Source organism: Salvelinus alpinus, chromosome 1 (genome assembly GCF_045679555.1).
Source record: "Salvelinus alpinus chromosome 1, SLU_Salpinus.1, whole genome shotgun sequence".
NCBI classification, from domain to species: domain Eukaryota; kingdom Metazoa; phylum Chordata; class Actinopteri; order Salmoniformes; family Salmonidae; genus Salvelinus; species Salvelinus alpinus.
This window is the reverse complement of record NC_092086.1, coordinates 104460225-104478061: the sequence shown is the minus strand read 5'-3', so window position 1 is coordinate 104478061 and position 17837 is coordinate 104460225. Positions and strand designations below refer to the sequence as shown.

At 41.8% G+C, this 17837-nt stretch overlaps 1 protein-coding gene across 1 annotated transcript; it reads left to right on the top strand.

Moving 5' to 3' along the window:
- The first annotated feature begins 168 nt into the window (after window positions 1–168).
- LOC139537580 (beta-1,3-galactosyl-O-glycosyl-glycoprotein beta-1,6-N-acetylglucosaminyltransferase 4) lies at window positions 169–12197 on the top strand. Its single transcript, XM_071339058.1, has 2 exons — window positions 169–496; window positions 10041–12197. The coding sequence occupies exon 2, from the start codon at window positions 10042–10044 to the stop codon at window positions 11374–11376; it is 1335 nt and encodes a 444-aa protein (XP_071195159.1). The 5' UTR covers window positions 169–496; window position 10041; the 3' UTR covers window positions 11377–12197.
- The last annotated feature ends 5640 nt before the right edge of the window (window positions 12198–17837 follow it).

The window sequence follows — 17837 nt, the reverse complement described above, 5'->3', positions numbered from 1 at the left end:
TTACCATGAAAGAACCAGAGCAATTTACTACGCATTGGATAGTGTAATTGTAATAGTCATGCACCTCCCCAGCCTAACCACACCACACCACACCACACACCCCCCTACTTCCTTCCTACCCACCTCTCTCTTTCTCTCCCTCGCTTCTGTGAAAAGGAAACTTCCCTCGGTCTTTATTGCTTCGGTGAAAAGGAAACTTCACTCCGCGTGCTCTGTCAGAGTCAGTGTGTAAGGAGAGAAATATATAGCACAGCGCATAATTTCAACGTGATGGGACATTAACCGAAGACAGACAGAGCTCTGCAATTAACTTAATCCTTGACAACAACAACACATTGGTGTGGTATCAGGGGTTACCGAACAACAGTCTGATGACAAGTTTACAGATCTGAGTGGGATTGTAAGCAGCAGCAAGAGCAAAGGCCACATACTTTTCGATTGACCTTGGTCTAAGATGGTTGAAGAGAAATAATGATTTTTTCTCTCACTCCAACAGGTAATGTACGTAAATGATGCTGGTGCAAAGAGAAATGTAGTTAAAAAGTGAAATCTTGTAATTCACTGTGAAATTAGTTTATAGCTTTTACCAGAGTATTACATGGTGAGCACAAATCACGTTTCCATCCACAGTTTGTATGCGAGTAAAGTCATACATATTTTGTCATAGAAACTGTTCCGTTAAATAACAAATGTGACTGCCTATTCCGGTCTTGACACATGCGCTCTACCCAACAGCTCGCAGGTAGGTTGTGATAACGTGATGACATCGGATAATAGTTTTATTTGTCAAACGGCAGTCAAGCATCGATCATCATGTTACCAGAATAAGACCCTCGATATTTATTGGAAAGCAGCATCAAGCTCATCACCGTGCACTTTCACCACCCTGTGAAGTAAACCATAATTTATTTAATCTGTAGCCTAATAAACGGTATGGTTTCATGAGTCCTACTGGAGGACCACACCCCATATCATCGTGTGACTCCATGTGTACTTCAATATGATGGTTATTATATACATATTTGTGCATAAAGGCATTTCCCCCGCAATTTCTCGCATAATTAATTTTACCGACGCAAAAATATCTCACAATGTCAAACGAACATATTGTCGGCATTTATAAAATTGTACCGAAATGTCCCGTTTCCATTACAGCTGTGCTGATTTTTTTATACAGTATGATTTTAACGGCATAAAAACTGTGGTTGGAATCGTGTTTATTGCTAGTAATTCAACTAAATTCAATAAACTGTATTTAGCCTCAAGGGCAACACAATCTCACACTCAATTCGTGCAAATATGTACACAAAGTATTTCAACAGATTTCGTGCGTTTTTATGTGGCTTAATTAGTTTGAAGTCACACACATGTTTGTGTGACTTCATACATAGGGCAAAATATTTTGGGGACCAAACTTTGGAACCAACTTTTGAAAGTTATTTGAGCAATGCATTTTGGGCAATGGTGTTCTACACTGCCTTTTTTTGAGTCCCACATATATTTAAATAAAAAAACGAACAACCCAATATTGTTAAAAAACCAGGTTGTCACCACAATACTTAAAATATAATAGTAGCCTTACATTGTGTTTTTTTTTTATACGCCAATTCTGTTTTCTATGCTTGTTTTTCCTTAATACTTTGGGATACTGTTGCTGTGTCGGATTTTATGAGGGTTGCCAGATTGGAGTATAAAGCTGTATTTGTCTCTTTTTTTGTGGTATCGATGAAGGTATTTGATTGGGGAATTAATTAATTAATCAATAAATGTGGGAAACAGAAGACCTGCAAAAAAAATCTGTTTGGTTTAAATTCCCAGGGTGCAACTGCATTATATTTGCATCTAGTCTGGACTATGATAAATTAATCCATATCAATGCAGTTACATAGGATAATGTAAAATAATGAATTATGTTGGTTTACACTTATGGCACTTCAAAGGCCGTTTCATGATGATTATTACAGTCAAGTCAATCATGTTATATACTTAGGCTATTGTAACAAGGCATATGCCAGCATTGTAGGCCTACTGCCTCTGCCCAGAGCCTACTAGGCTTTCATGGCAACGGCTGTTAGAGCTCACTTTGCAATGTATGAGCCCTAGTTAGAGTCCTTGTTGTAGCTTTAATTTTCTTCCGCTACAGTGGTGGGAACGGGGGATCACGTCCAGCTCACATCTAGTTAGTGATCTAGTGGTGGGAAACATTCTGTTTTTCAACATTGTGTTGGGTGTAATTACATTGATATATCTAGTGAACAATGGATAAGCAACAATGGGAGTGACAGATAGAAGTAGTCACTACAGGTGTGATCAAGCCTTACATCAAAGTTGCCTGAAGCTGAATGGAAAGTGCTATGCCCTGACCAGTTATTCAGAAGAAAATCCTCTGTGACTCTAATTTACACAAGTTAATTTACCAGTGTGGACCCAAAACCAACACATTCTACACATTTACAAACGACCTGTTTAAAGTGTTATTACAACCATGGTGTTCTGTTGTTTCTGAAGCATATACATCTAATAACCTGACAATGATCCCAAATCAAATGTTTTTATATAGCCCTTCTTACATCAGCTGATATATCAAAGTGCTGTACAGAAACCCAGCCTAAAACCCCAAACAGCAAGCAATGCAGGTGTAGAAGCACGGTGGCTAGGAAAAACTCCCTAGAAAGGCCAAAACCTAAGAAGAAACCTAGAGAGAAACCAGGCTATGAGGGGTGGCCAGTCCTCTTCTGGCTGTGCCGGGTGGAGATTATAACAGAACATGGCCAAGATGTTCAAATGTTCATAAATGACCAGCATGGTCAAATAATAATAATCACAGTAGTTGTCGAGGGTGCAACAAGTCAGCACCTCAGGAGTAAATGCTTTTCATAGCCGATCATTGAGAGTATCTCTACCACTCCTGCTGTCTCCAGAGAGTTAAAAACAGCAGGTCTGGGACAGGTAGCACGTCCGGTGAACAGGTCAGGGTTCCATAGCCGCAGGCAGAACAGTTGAAACTGGAGCAGCAGCACGGCCAGGTGGACTGGGGACAGCAAGGAGTCATCATGCCAGGTAGTCCTGAGGCATGGTCCTAGGGCTCAGGTCCTCCGAGAGAGAGAAAGAAAGAGAGAATTAGAGAGAGCATACTTAAATTCACACAGGACACCGGATAAGACAGGAGAAATACTCCAGATATAACAGACTGACCCTAGCCCCCCGACACATAAACTACTGCAGCATAAATACTGGAGGCTGAGACAGGAGGGATCAGGAGACACTGTGGCCCCATCCGATGATACCCCCGGACAGGGCAAAACAGGCAGGACATAAGTAGACAAAAAATATGAGTAGAAAAAAAATGCAGAAAAACACAACTATCCTTTTTTTAGGATGCAAACCAATAATATGAATCACTGTTGATCATCCTGTTCTGATCTAATGAGATGGATGTAGGATTTTCTATGGACTAGAACAGGGGTAGGCAAACTTTATTAAATTTAACGGAGGGCCGCATTTTTGGGGGGACCAATTGTTTGTTAAAATTTATTTGCGGGGGCCTCCCGAGTGGCGCAGTGTCTACTACTGCATCGCAGTGCTTGAGGTGTAACTATAGACCCGGGTTTGATCCCAGGCTGTGTCACAGCTGGCGGTGACTGGGAAACCCATGAGGCGACACACAATTGGCCAAGCGTTGTCCTGGTTAGTCGAGGGTTTGGCAAACCAAGATTTCCTTTTCCCATCGCGCTCTAGCGACTCCTGTGGTGGGCCGGGGCATGCACGCTGACACGGTCGCCAGGTGTTTCCTCCGACACATTGGTGTGGCTGGCTTCCGGGTTAAGCGGTCATTGTGTCAAGAAGCAGTGCGGCTTAGCTGGGTCGTGTTTCGGAGGACGCACGGCTCTCGACCTTCGCCTCTCCCGAGTCCGTACGGGGAGTTGCAGCGATGAGACAAGATTGTAACTACCAATTGGATACCACAAAATTGGGGAGGAAAAAAGGGTAAAAAAAAATGTCATTATGATTTTTTTGTTGTTGTGTGTCTCGCTGGCTGGATTGAAGTGCCCGGCGGGCCGGATACGGCCCACGAGATGTACTTAGCCCCCCCTTGACCTAGAATCACAGCTTTTCCTAATCATGAAGGATGAAGCTAGGCCCCTCTTGGATCTCATTGGCGAAGACTGAACTCAAGTGAAATGTTATATGTCAGACACTCCTATACCATTTTACCCAACATGTTATACCTCAGAGATTGTAAATTAACTCTTTTTAAGGTGAATATATTGTGTAATTGTTATAGGGCTGTGAAACCCGTAGCCGAATGGCTTCAGACTGTGCATTTCTCACTGGAAATGGCTGCTGACCACGACGCGAGCGAATAAATGTACACATACACGTTATTCAATCATTGCACCCACACTGCTCGCACGCGCCAACGAGCGTCTGCGTTGCCAAGCGCTAAAATAGAAGTTGCTTCTATTTGTGACGCCGAAAGCGATGCAAGTCCTGCCTCTCCCATCTCCTCATTGGCTTTTAGAAGCATATACCCACATGCCATCTCCACATTGGTTACACCCACGTGGGTGATTGAAAGATGATCTGAGGTTGGTCGGTTGTGGTAATACACCTTATTATGAAAGTTAGATGTCAATCGCCATATAAAGTCCAAAGAAGAAAAAGCCTGGAAGGAGGAGAGATGACTAGAAATGATTCGGTTGACCGTTTTATGTGTGGATTAATTGTCGGAGTAGAGGACCTTGTGCATTTCAGGTAAAATAACAACTCAACGCTTATATCACAGGACAAATTAGCTAGCAACAGCAAGCTAGCTAAATAGGACAAATTAGCTAGCAACTGCAAGCTAGCTAGCTAAATTGCCATACACGTTTATTGCTTTTCGACCTGTCCCCAAATTAATATAATTGGTTCAGAGTTTGTTTTGATATTTGAACCTGCGTTTCGTGATCGCGTTTGGTGTGGGGTGACAAAATCAATTTGCGCTCGATGGCGCATGCGGACCCACGAGCTCGTCCGTTTTGGGCATGGTGTTAGGGTATTTCATTCATTTCAGACTCTCCTATACCACTATTCCCAACATCTTCTAACCCATAGGTTGTAAAGAAACCCTTTTAAGCTGATGTAACTAACGCTAATATAGGGCTGTGAAACCCATAGCTGAATGACTTCAGATTGAGCATTTCTCACCATTTATTTACGGAGAGCAATTTTGTTTTTATAACAGGTAGTGTCCATTTATTTAAAGTAGTGTGTTGATTAATTATTGCTTTCTTCAGTGGAAATACAGAATATGTATAAAAATACCAAATATAAAAAAAGCTAATTCAAATTGTATTTTTCACATGTGCGCTGAGAGTCGGGAAGCAAGTTCAGGGAGTGAGTGTTTTAATAAATAAAAGAAACAATCAACACAAAACACAAACAACGCACCGACATGAAAACAGTCAATAACACCCGAGGAAATAACCAAGGGGAGTGACAGATATAGGGAAGATAATCAAGGAGGTGATGGAGTCCAGGTGAGTGTCATGAGGCGCAGGTGCGCAAGACGATGGTGACAGGTGTGCGGGATAATCAGCAGCCTGATGACCTAGAGGTCGGAGAGGGAGTATACATGACAGTACCCACTCCCCGACGCGCAGCTCCAGCCGCAGGACGCCGTCAAAGTGACTCCACTACAGCCCCGTCGATGTTAACGGGGGCCTGTTCGGCCCGCCTTTTCTGTAGTCCACGATCAGCTCATTTGTCTTGCTCACATTGAGGGAGAGGTTGTTGTCCTGACACCACACTGCCAGGTCTCAGACCTCCTCCCTATAGGCTGTCTCATCATTGTCGGTGATCAGGCCTACCACCGTTGTCTCATTAGCTAACTTAATGATGGTGTTAGAGTCGTGCTTGGCCACGCAGTCATGGGTGAGCAGGGAGTACAGGAGGGGACTAAGCAAGCACCCCTGAGGGGCCCCAGTGTTGAGGATCAGCGTGGGAGATGTGTTTGGTGCTTCACAGTCCCCGCTGTTCCATAAGGTGTTTTTTAATGTTTTTTTAAATCAAATTTTACTAATTGCGTCAGTTACTTGATGTGGAATAGAGTTCCATGTAGTCATGGCTATGTAGTACTGTGTGCCTCCCATAGTCTGTTCTGGACTTGGGGACTGTGAAGAGACCTCTTGTGGCATGTCTTGTGGGGTATGCATGGGTGTCCGAGCTGTGTGCCAGTAGTTTAGACAGACAGCTCGGTGCATTCAACATGTCAATACCTCTCATAAATAAAAGTAGTGATGAAGTCAATCTCTCCTCCACTTTCAGCCAGGAGAGATTGACATGCATATTATTAATATTTGCTCACTATGTACATTCAAGGGCCAGCCGTGCTGCCCTGTTCTGAGCCAATTCCAATTTTCCTAAATCCTTTTTTGTGGCACCTGACTACACGACTCAACAGTAGTCAAGGTGCGACTAAACTAGGGCCTGTAGGTCCTGCCTTGTTGATAGTGTTGTTATGAAGGCAGAACATCGCTTTATTATAGACACTCTTCTCCCAATCTTAGCTACTACTGCATCAAAATGTTTTGATCATGACAGTTTACAATCTAGGGTTACTCCAAGCAGTTTAGTCATCTTAACTTGCTCAATTTCCACATGATTTATTATAAGATTTAGTTGAGGTTTAGGGATTAGTGAGTGTTTTGTTCCAAATACAATGCTTTTAGTTTTAGAAATATTTAGGGCTAACTTATTCCTTGCCACCCACTCTGAAACTAACTGCAGCTCTTTGTTGTGTTGCAGACATTTCTGTTGCTGTAGTAGCTGAGGTGTATAGTGTTGAGTCATCCGCATACATAGACACTCTGGCTTTACTCAAAGTCAGTGGCATGTCATTAGTAAAAAGTGAAAAAAGCAAGGGGCCTAAACAGCTACCCTGGGGAATTCCTGATTCTAACTGGATTATATTTGAGAGGCTTCCATTAAAGAACAGCCTCTGTGTTCTGTTAGACAGGTAACTCTTTATCCACAATATAGCAGGGGGTGTAAATCCATAACACAAGTTTTTTCAGCAGTAGACTATGATCGATAATGTCAAAAGCTACACTGAAGTCTAACAAGATAGCCCCCACAATCATTTTATCATAAATTTCTCTCAGCCAATCATCAGTCATTTGTGTAAGTGCTGTGCTTGTTGAGTGTCCTTCCCTATAAGCACGCTGAAATTCTGTTTTCAATTTGTTTACTGTGAAATAGCATTGTATCTGGTGAATCACAATTTTTTCCAGAAGTTTACTAAGGGTTGGTAACAGGCTGATTGGTCGGCTATTTGAGCCAGTAAAGGGGGCTTTACTATTCTTGGGTAGCAGAATGACTTTAGCTTCCCTCCAGGCATGAGGGCACACACTCTCTAGTAGGCTTAAATTGAAGATGTGGCAAATAGGAGTGGCAATATTGTCTGCTATTATCCTCAGTAATTTTCCATCCAGATTGTCAGACCCCGGTGGCTTGTCATTGTTGATAGACAGCAATAATGTTTTCACCTCTTCCACTTCCACACGGACTTTACGGACTTCAAAAGTACAATTCTTGTCTTTCATAATTTGGTCCGATATGCTTGGATGTGTAGTAGAGGTCGACCGATTATGATTTTTCAACACCGATACCGATTATTGGAGGACCAAAAAAAAACTATACGATTAATCGGACGATTTTTATATATATTTGTAATAATGACAATTACAACAATACTGAATGAACAATGAACACTTTTTAAAACTTAATTTAATACATAAATAACATCTATTTAGTTTCAAATAAATAATGAAACATGTTCAATTTAGTTTAAATAATGCAAAAACACAGTGTTGGAGAAGAAAGTAAAAGTGCAATATGTGCCAAGTAAAAAAGCTAACGTTTAAGTTCCTTGCTCAGAACATGAGAACATATGAAAGCTGGTGGTTCAATATTCCCAGTTAAGAAGTTTTAGGTTGTAGTTATTATAGGAATTATGATGTGTCGACTATTTCTCTCTATACCATTTGTATTTCATATACCTTTGACTATTGGATGTTCTAATAGGCACTTTAGTATTGCCAGCCTAATTTCAGGAGGTGAAAGGCTGTAACTCATAAACAGTGCTGTGAAGCAACCATTCCTAAGAGCCGCTTGCAAACACAGCAAAGTGCTATTTGAATAAATGCTTACGGTCCTCCTGCTGCCTACCACCGCTCAGTCAGACTGCTCTATCAAATATCAAATCATAGACTTAATTATAATGTAATTAACACAGAAATATGAGCCTTTGGTCATTAATATGGTGAAATCCGGAAACTATCATTTCGAAAACAAAACGTTTATTCTTTCAGTGAAATACGGAACCGTTCGTATTTTATCGAACGGGCGGCAACCCTAAGTCTAAATATTGCTGTTACATTGCACAACCTTCAATGTTATGTCATTATTATGTCAAATTCGCAACGAGCCAGGTGGCCCAAACTGTTGCATATACCCTGACTCTGCGTGCAATGAACGCAAGAGAAGTGACACAATTTCCCTAGTTAATAATGCCTTGTAACATACATTTCTTTTAACTAAATATGCAGGTTCAAAAAAATATACTTCTGTGTATTGAGTTTAAGAAAGGCATTGATGTTTATGGTTAGGTACATTTGTGCAAAGATTGTGTTTTTTTTGCAAATGTGCTTTTGTTATATCATCACCCATTTGACGAAGTTGAAGTAGGCTGTGATATGATCAATTAAAAGGCACCGCATTGATTATATGCAATGCAGGACAAGCTAGTTAACCTAGTAATATCATCAACCATGTGTAGTTAACTAGTGATTATGTGAAGATTGATAGTTTTTTTATAAGATAAGTTTAATGCTAGCTAGCAACTTACCTTGACTCCTTGCAGCCACAACATCCTTTTGACGCTGCACTCGCGTAACAGGTGGTCAGCTTGCCACACAGTTTCCTCATGGATTGCAATGTAATCTGCCATAATCGGCATCCAAAAAGCCGGCGTGGCAGGTTCCCGCGCTTCAGCAGGGGTGACCGGTCCGCTCCTGATCCCGGTTCATTCCCTTTGTCAGCATCCTGCGGCTGGAGCTGCGCGTCGGGGAGTGGGTACTGTCACGTATACTCCCTCTCCGGCCTCTAGTTCATCAGGCTGCTGATTATCCCGCACACCTGTCACCATCGTCAAGCGCACCTGCACCTCATGACACTCACCTGGACTCCATCACCTCCTTGATTATCTTCCCTATATCTGTCACTCCCCTTGATTATTTCCTCGGTTGTTATTGACTCTGTTTCATGTCGGTGCATTTTTTGTGTTTCGCGTTTATTGTTCTGTTTATTTATGAAAACACTCACTCCCTGTACTTGCTTCCCGACTCTCAGCGCACTGGTTACAACTGGACACTAACATGACCAAACAGAAACCATAGCTACTCTAATTGAACCTATATGGACACATAGTGTGTAATAGCCTAAGTGATTATTAGAAAAAAGGAATAAAGCGTACTGAACTAGAGCTGTACCACTGCCATTAGCTTCACAGTTCCAGTATAGCCATCAATGTGTGCTCTATGGGTTCACAGCTCGGTTTCTTTGTCTTATCTCTGACCCTAACTCTCATTTCATGTCCACATCTTGGCTCAACCCTAATCCCAGCCATAGCCCTGTGAAACTCATCTTTTCCCATTGACTACAATGTATTAACATAAATGTAAATTGATTTGACACTCATCTTTTTCCATCAACTGCCATGTGTTGACATAAGCATCAACTCTGTGACACTCATCTTTTCCCATTGACTGCAATGTATTTGGTATTTGGGGTATTTATTAGGAACCCCATTAGCCGCTCCAATTGACCTAAGCAAGCGTCAATGGGTTGATTCCTAACTTTTCGCAAAATGTGAGATGACGTTTTCCTGTGATATCATGTTGACTTTACAGAGCAAGGTGATTATTTGTGTTAACAGATCAAATAACTAGCTATCTAGTTGGTTATTTATTAACTATTATTCTTTTGTCTCACCACAGAATGAAAATGAGATGTTTTTTTCCAAGCAGACTGCGGAAGAAGCATTTTATTTATTCTTTATCGTCGCTGCTGGTGATCTGTGCCTTGCTGCTGCTCTGCCTAAAGGTCACAGTTAAAAACAGTGTTACTATTGAACAGTACGGGACTACCGCAGGCTACGATGACGTCGAGCCTCCCCACCGCTACAACATTGACTGCAATGCCATCTACAACATGGATCCGGCCGAGGTGGGGAAGTCGCTGGTCATCAGAAAACAAGGGGGGGTGTGGGAGCAGGATGAGAACTTGATCAACCTGACCTCTAACTGCCCGCGCTACCTCCGCTCCCGGGGCTATGGGGCCGTCCAGGTGTCCGAAGAGGAGCAGGCCTTCCCACTGGCTTACTCCCTGGTGGTCCACAAATCTGCTTCCATGGTGGACAAGATCCTCCGGGCCGTCTACACCCCCAACAATATCTACTGTATCCACTACGACCTGAAGTCATCAGAACTGTTCAAAGAGGCCATGGAGGGTCTGGCCCGCTGTCTGCCCAACGTCTTTATCGCCTCTAAGCTGGAGACAGTGATGTACGCCAGCATTAGCCGCCTCAAAGCCGACCTTAACTGCCTGTCTGACCTAATGGGGTCAGAGGTCAAGTGGAGGTATGTCATCAACCTGTGCGGTCAGGACTTTCCCTTGCGCTCCAACATAGAGCTGGTGGCCGACCTGAAGAAGCTCCAGGGGGGTAATATGATGGAGACGAGTCGTCCAAGCAAATACAAGAAGCAGCGTTTCTCCTTCCACCACAAGCTGCAGGACGCCGCCTTCGAGTACATCCAGATGCCGGTGAAAACCGACAAGGCCAAGGAGCCTCCCCCACACGGCATCCAGATGTTCATCGGCAGTGCCTACTTCGTGCTCTCGCGGGAGTTTGTAGTGTACGTGAACACGTCTACACTGGCCAGGGATTTCCTGGTGTGGTCGAACGACACCTACTCCCCAGACGAACACTTCTGGGCCACTCTGACACGGGTGCCGGGCGTGCCGGGCGAGGTGCCCCGGGCCCAGGCCGACGTCACAGACCTAATGAGCAAGACCAGGCTGGTGAAGTGGAGTTACCTGGAGGGACCGCTTTACCCAACATGCACAGGGAAACATGTCCGCAGTGTGTGTATCTATGGGGCTGCGGAGCTGAACTGGCTCATGAACTACGGCAGCTGGTTCGCCAATAAGGTGGACCCCAAAGTTGACCCAGTCCTTATCCAGTGTCTGGAGGAGAAATTACAGGAGAAACAGAGACTCTTGGTCAAGGCTAAGAAGTCACAACCAAAGACTCCCTCCTCTGGAAAATGTTAAATGAATGGATGAATGATTGATTGATTAATAATTGCTTGATTCATGTTGGAATATGAACTACAGCACCATTTTAGTATTTAAAAAAAAATATGTGTGAGTTGATTATGTCAGATTAACTTAATTGAGGTGTGCTTTATGGTACTAATGAAAGATGAAGTGGAATGCTGGATGAGAGACTCTGTCAGGTCTCTGGGTTAGAGTTAAACTATTGTTTTGCAACTTGATACTTGACGTGGGGAATGTTTGTCATAGCCTGACTTGAATGTAATATGGATCAGGGTAACATAACCAGGGTATAACATCTGCTCACAGGGTGAAAGCCTGTGACAACCAGGGTATAATGACTATGTATATTTAACTAATACCCACTGGCCACAAACTGGTTGAGTCAAATCAAAATCCAATGTTATTTGTCACATACACATGGTTAGCAGATGTTATTGCGAGTGTAGCGAAACGTTGTTTCCACGATATTTCAATAAAATTACGTTGAACCAACGTAGAATAGACATTGAATTGACTTCTGTGCCCAGTGGGTACTGACAGACAGGCGTTAATGATTATGGTGACTCTGAACCCATACACATGCACAGCCAGACAGAACAAATTATATGCAGCCTTGTTAAATGCTGTAGCCTATTCACTGTGAGGACATTTTGGCCAAAGTAAAATGTTTAGACTGGCGATTTCTAAAGTAATTTCTTTGTTTCTCAAAGCAATACTCAATCCAGATGTTGTTTTAATGATTTTAATGAAAGAGTATTTTTAAGAGATTTTTTTTTAAACAATAAAAAAAAAAAAACGGGGCAGAAACAAAGAAAGTGTTTGTATTTCGAAGGGGGAGTTTACTTTTGACTCCAGATTGAGGTCAAAGACCACATGTTATCCTCTCACATCCCTTGTTATAGAAGGGGACATGCAGATCTGTATCATGACTACTTCTCAAGCCCATAAAATGAATTGTGAATATTGGTGCAATAAGCTCTGCTTTGCTCTTTATCTTAGTATCATCTGTCACATACCCAAACTGTCAGGACGTTTCGCATAAATAAACCCCTAGTTTATTTAATAGTGAATGTACCCACATGATAATGCAGTATAATGAATGTATTTAATGGGGAATCAGAGTGTAAACAGGGGAAATGTCAGCTCTGGATCAATAGTTTCCACCACACTTAACAGCTGACTAAAGTTGCCTTTACAAACAGAGTAAAGCCACTAATGATCACACATGAACGCTCCTATTAGAAGTGAAACAGCCTTTTTATACCAGGTTTTCAAATTGAGATAAAATCCATGGCAGTAGAGTTTCAGAAATGATAAAAAAAAACATGAAATCAACTAAACATTGTGAAAACATTGTAATAAGCACCTACTCACTAGGGAAGGTAGCAGACATTTTGGTTCTTGTGTTTTACTTGTCTTTGAATAAAAGTTGGAATTTAACTGGTCATACTGTATATTCAAAAACCTTTACTACTCAGATTAGAACAAAGATTTACTACTAAGACTTTTACTACTCAGATTAGAAAAAATATTTACTACTAAGACTTTTACTACTCAGATTAGAAAAGATATTTACTACTAAGACTTTTACTACTCAGATTAGAGGGAGTTAGTCAGGCTAACTCACTGAAAAAGTTATTATAATGTCTGCCAGTGTTTGTGTTAGGCATTGGCGTCTCCATACAATGTTAATTAGTTATGTTATGTTCCTCAGGAAGAAAGCCAAAAACGTTCCTCAAACAGAAGGCGGAACTAACAGAGTCACTGACAACAAACAAATCGAAACCGGTGGGGTTTTAGGACAGGTTCTGAAAGACAATTATGGGGGCGTCCACTGAATGTTGACTAGCAACAACAACTGGGACCTAAAAGACACCCACCATGAGTACCCACTAAATTGACCCAATAAGAGGCCAACAAAAGAAAACCCCACACCAAACTTAAAGACAGGAAGTAAACCAAAAGGTGGAGCTACATGAGAGCTGCAGTCTGGGTACCAGCCTTTTACGCTGACATTCCACACAGGAGTGGCAAGGAGGAGAATGTAGTAGCTAAACAGAGACAGCAATCAGGCTAAGATGACCTGGGTCGTTACACACAATTAGGCCCTTTTTGGTAGTGTAACTTGGTAAAAAAAAAAATTATATGATTTATTTCACCAAATTGTTATATTCTGTCATGAAGAGTACATGTTCAAATAAATAAAAAAACATGTTTTCCCATCCCTTAAATATTAAATTAATATAGTAAGTGCCTATTAAGTGCAAAATAACAGGGTTGATGATTTCATCTTAAATCATCCAGAAATCCCCTTGTGACAGGGGAAATGGAAGCTTGTTGTGTGCAACAGGGAGATTCAATTGAATGCAAGCTTCACAAAAAATCGAAAAGGTATCTATGGGTAACAGGGTTGAAGTGTTATATTCGGCTCACTCAGTTTTCCAACACAAAACACCAGAAAATGTCCAGAAAGAGTAGATGCAGCTCGCCTGCTTTTACTCTATGATTTTACTATTAGATGTTCTATGTTTCTTTAAAAAATAAATAGTTCCACCATATTTGTATTAATTATGGATCCCCATTAGCTGCTGCCAATGTTATCATGTGTGTGTATGCATGTGTCTGTGCCTATGTATATGTTGCTTCACAGTCCCCGCTGTTCCATAAGGCGTATTTTTAAAATAACATTTTACTGCTTGAATCAGTCACTTGATGTGGAATAGAGTTCCATGTAGTCCTAGTCTGTTCTGGACTTGGGGACTGTGAAGAGACCTTTTGTGGCATGTCTTGTGGGGTATGCATGTCCGAGCTGTGCGCCAGTAGTTCAAACAGACAGCTTGGTGCATTCAACATGTCAACACCTCTCATAAATACAAGTAGTGATGAAGTCAATCTCTCCTCCACTTTGAGCCCGGAGAGATTGACATGCATATTATTAATACATCCAAGGGCCAGCCATGCTGCCCTGTTCTGAGCCAAAAAGTCTATTTTTGTGGCACCTGACTACACCACTGAACAGGTGCCACAAAACTAGGGCCTATAGGACAAGCCTTGTTAATAGTGTTGTTAAGAAGGTAGAGCGGCACTTTATTATGGACAGACTTCTCTCCATCTTAGCTACTGTTGTGTCAACATGTTTTGACCATGACAGTTCACAATCCAAGGTTATTCCAAGCAGTTTAGTCACCTCAACTTGCTCAATTTCCACAATTTATTACAAGATTTAGTTGTGGTTTAGGGTTTAGTGAGTGTTTTGTCCTAAATACAATGCTGTTAGTTTTAGAAATATTTAGGACTAACTTATTCCTTGCCACCCACTTTGAAACTAACTGCAGCTCTTTGTTAAGTGTTGCAGTCATTTCTGTCGCTGTAGTAGCTGACATGTACAGTTGAAGTCGGAAGTTTACATACACTTAGGTTGGAGTCATTAAAACTCGTTTTTCAACCACTTTTTCAACCACACCACACATTTCTTGTTAACAAACTATAGTTTTGGCAAGTCGGTTAAGACGTCTACTTTGTGCATGACACAAGTAATTTTTCCAACAATTGTTTACAGACAGATTATTTCACTTATAATTCACTACATCACAATTCCAGTGGGTCAAAAGTTTACATACACTAAGTTGACTGCCTTTTAAACAGCTTGGAAAATGCCAGAAAATGATGTCATGGCTTTAGAATCTTCTGATAGGCTAATTGACATCATTTTAGTCTATTGGAGGTGTACCTGTGGATTGTCACGTTTCTGACCTTATTTCCTTTGTTTAGTCTTTATTTAGTTGGTCAGAACATGAGCTGGGTGGGTATTATCTATGTTGTCTGTTTCTATGTGGGGTTTCTTGTTTGGCCTGATAAGGTTCTCAATCAGAGGCAGGTGTTAGTCATTGTCTCTGATTGGGAACCATATTTAGGTAGCTTGTTTTTGTAGTGTGTTTTGTGGGTGATTGTTCCTGTTCGTGTGTTCATCTGGTCTGTGTTCACTAGTTCGGGACTGTAGCGTCTTCGGTTCTTTCTGTCAGTTTGTTGTTTTTGTTCGTTGTTTAAGTAGCCTATTAAAATATGGATTATCATCACGCTGCAGTTTGGTCCTCCTCTCTTTCACCCGAAGACAGCCGTTACAGAATCACCCACCAACCAAGGACCAAGCAGCGTGGTAACGGGCAGGAGCAGGAGAGACAGCGAGGTCAGGATTTCTGGACATGGGAGGAAATACTGGCCGGAAAGGGACCCTGGAAACAGCCGGGTGAATATTGCCGCCCCAAGGCAGAGCTGGAGGCAGCGAAAGCCGAGAGGCGGCGTTATGAGGAGGATGCACGAAAGCGCGGCTGGAAGCCCGAGAGGCAGCCGCAAAAATGTATTGGGGGGGGGCACACGGGGAGTGTAGCTGGGTCAAGTAGGAGACTTGAGCCAGCTCCCCGTGCTTACCGTGAGGAGCCGAGGATGGAACCGGAGCCAGTCGGGGTGGAGTTGGAGGTGAGCAGGGTGAGTAAAGCAGAGACTGTGAAGGATTTAATGGGGAAATTGGAGGAGAGAGAAATTAGGGATTTGCTGGTTTGGTGCATGAGGCACGACATCCGCCCAACGGAGCATGTCGGGGATTTGATGTCACCTGAGTCAGCTCTCCATACTCGTCCTGAGGTGCGTGCTAGCCGTCTGGTGAAGACTGTGCCAGCCCCACGCACCAGGCCTCCTGTGCGCCTTCCTAGCCCTCAGGAATTGTGAAAAACTGAGTTTAAATGTATTTGGCTACGGTGTATGTAAACTTCCGACTTCAACTGTATATTGTTGCGTCATCCGTATACATAGGCACACCGGCTTTACTCAAAGCAAGTGGCATGTCGTTAGTGAAGATTGATAAAGTAAGGGGCCTAGACAGCTGCCCTGGGAAATTCCTGATTCTACCTGGATTATGTAGGAGAGGCTTCCATTAAAGAACACCTTCTGTGTTCTGTTAGACAGGTACCTCTTTATCCACAATATAGCACGGGGTGTAAATCCATAACAAGTTTTTTTATACTATGATCGATAATGTCAAAAGCTGCACTGAAGTGTAACAAAACAGCCCCACAATTATTTTATCATAAATTTCTCTCAGACAATCATCAGTCATGTGTGTAAGTGCTGTGCTTGTTGAATGTCCTTCCCTATAAGCATGCTGAAAGTTTGTTGTCAATTTGTTTACTGTAAAATAGCATTGTATGTGGTCAAACATACTTTTTTCCAAAAGTTTACTACGGGTTGGTAGCAGGCTGATTGGTCGGCTATTTGAGCCAGTAAAGGGGGCTTTACTATTCTTAGGTAGTGGAATGACTTTTGTTTCCCTCCAAGCCTGAGGGCACACTTTCTAGTAGGCTTAAATTCAATATGTGGCAAATATGAGTGGCAATATTGTCCGCTATTTTCCTCAGTAATTTTCCATCCAAGTTGTCAGACCCCAGTGGCTTGTCATTGTTGATAGACAAAAAAAAAATAATCACCTCTTCCACACTGACTTTACGGAATTCAAAATTACAATGCTCGTCTTTCATAATTTGGTCAGATATACTTGGATGTGTAGTGTCAGCGTTTGTTGCTGGCATGTCATGCCTACATTTGCTAATCTTGCCAATGAAAAAAATAATTAAAGTAGTTGGAAATATCAGTTGGTTTTGTGATGAATGAGCCATCTGATTCAATGAATGATGAAGCTGAGTTTGCCTTTTTTCCCTAAATGTCATTTAAGGTGCTCCAACGCTTTTTACTATCATTCTTTAAATAATGTATCTTTGTTTCATAGTGTAGTTTCTTCTTCTTTTTATTCAGTTTAGTCACATGATTTCTCAATTTGCAATACGTTTGCCAATCGGTTTTTCAGCCGGACTTTCTTGCCATTCCTTTTGCCTCATCCCTCTCAACCATAACATTTTTAAATTCCTCATCAATCCATGGGGATTTAACAGTTTTTACAGTCATTTTCTTAATTGGTGCATGCTTATTAGTAACTGGAATAAGCAATCGTAAATGTGTCAAGTTTGTTTGCTCCTCATAATACACCACGGACCAAAAAACATTATTTACATTAACAACATAGGAATCACTACAAACTTATTGTTTGACCTCTTATACACTAAATTAGGCCCAGCATTGGGAACTTTGGATTTCGTAGATATGGCTACTATATTGTAATCACCACATCTGACGGATCTGGATACTGCTTTCAAGCTAATATAGGCAGCATTAGTAAAGATCTGATCAATACATGTTGATGATTTCATTCCTGTACTGTTTGTAAATACCCTGGTAGGTTGACTGATAACCTGAACCAGGTTGCAGGCATTGGTAACAGTTTGAAGCTTTTTCTTGAGTGGGCTGCTTGATGAAAGCCAGTCAATATTTAAATCACCCAGAAAATATATCTCTCTATTGATATCACATACATTATCAAGCATTTCCCACGTTATCCAGATACTGAC

Excerpts from the sequence above, each read along its gene's own strand:
- LOC139537580 (XM_071339058.1), top strand. The coding sequence starts at position 10,042 with ATGAAAATGAGATGTTTTTTTCCAAGCAGACTGCGGAAGAAGCATTTT.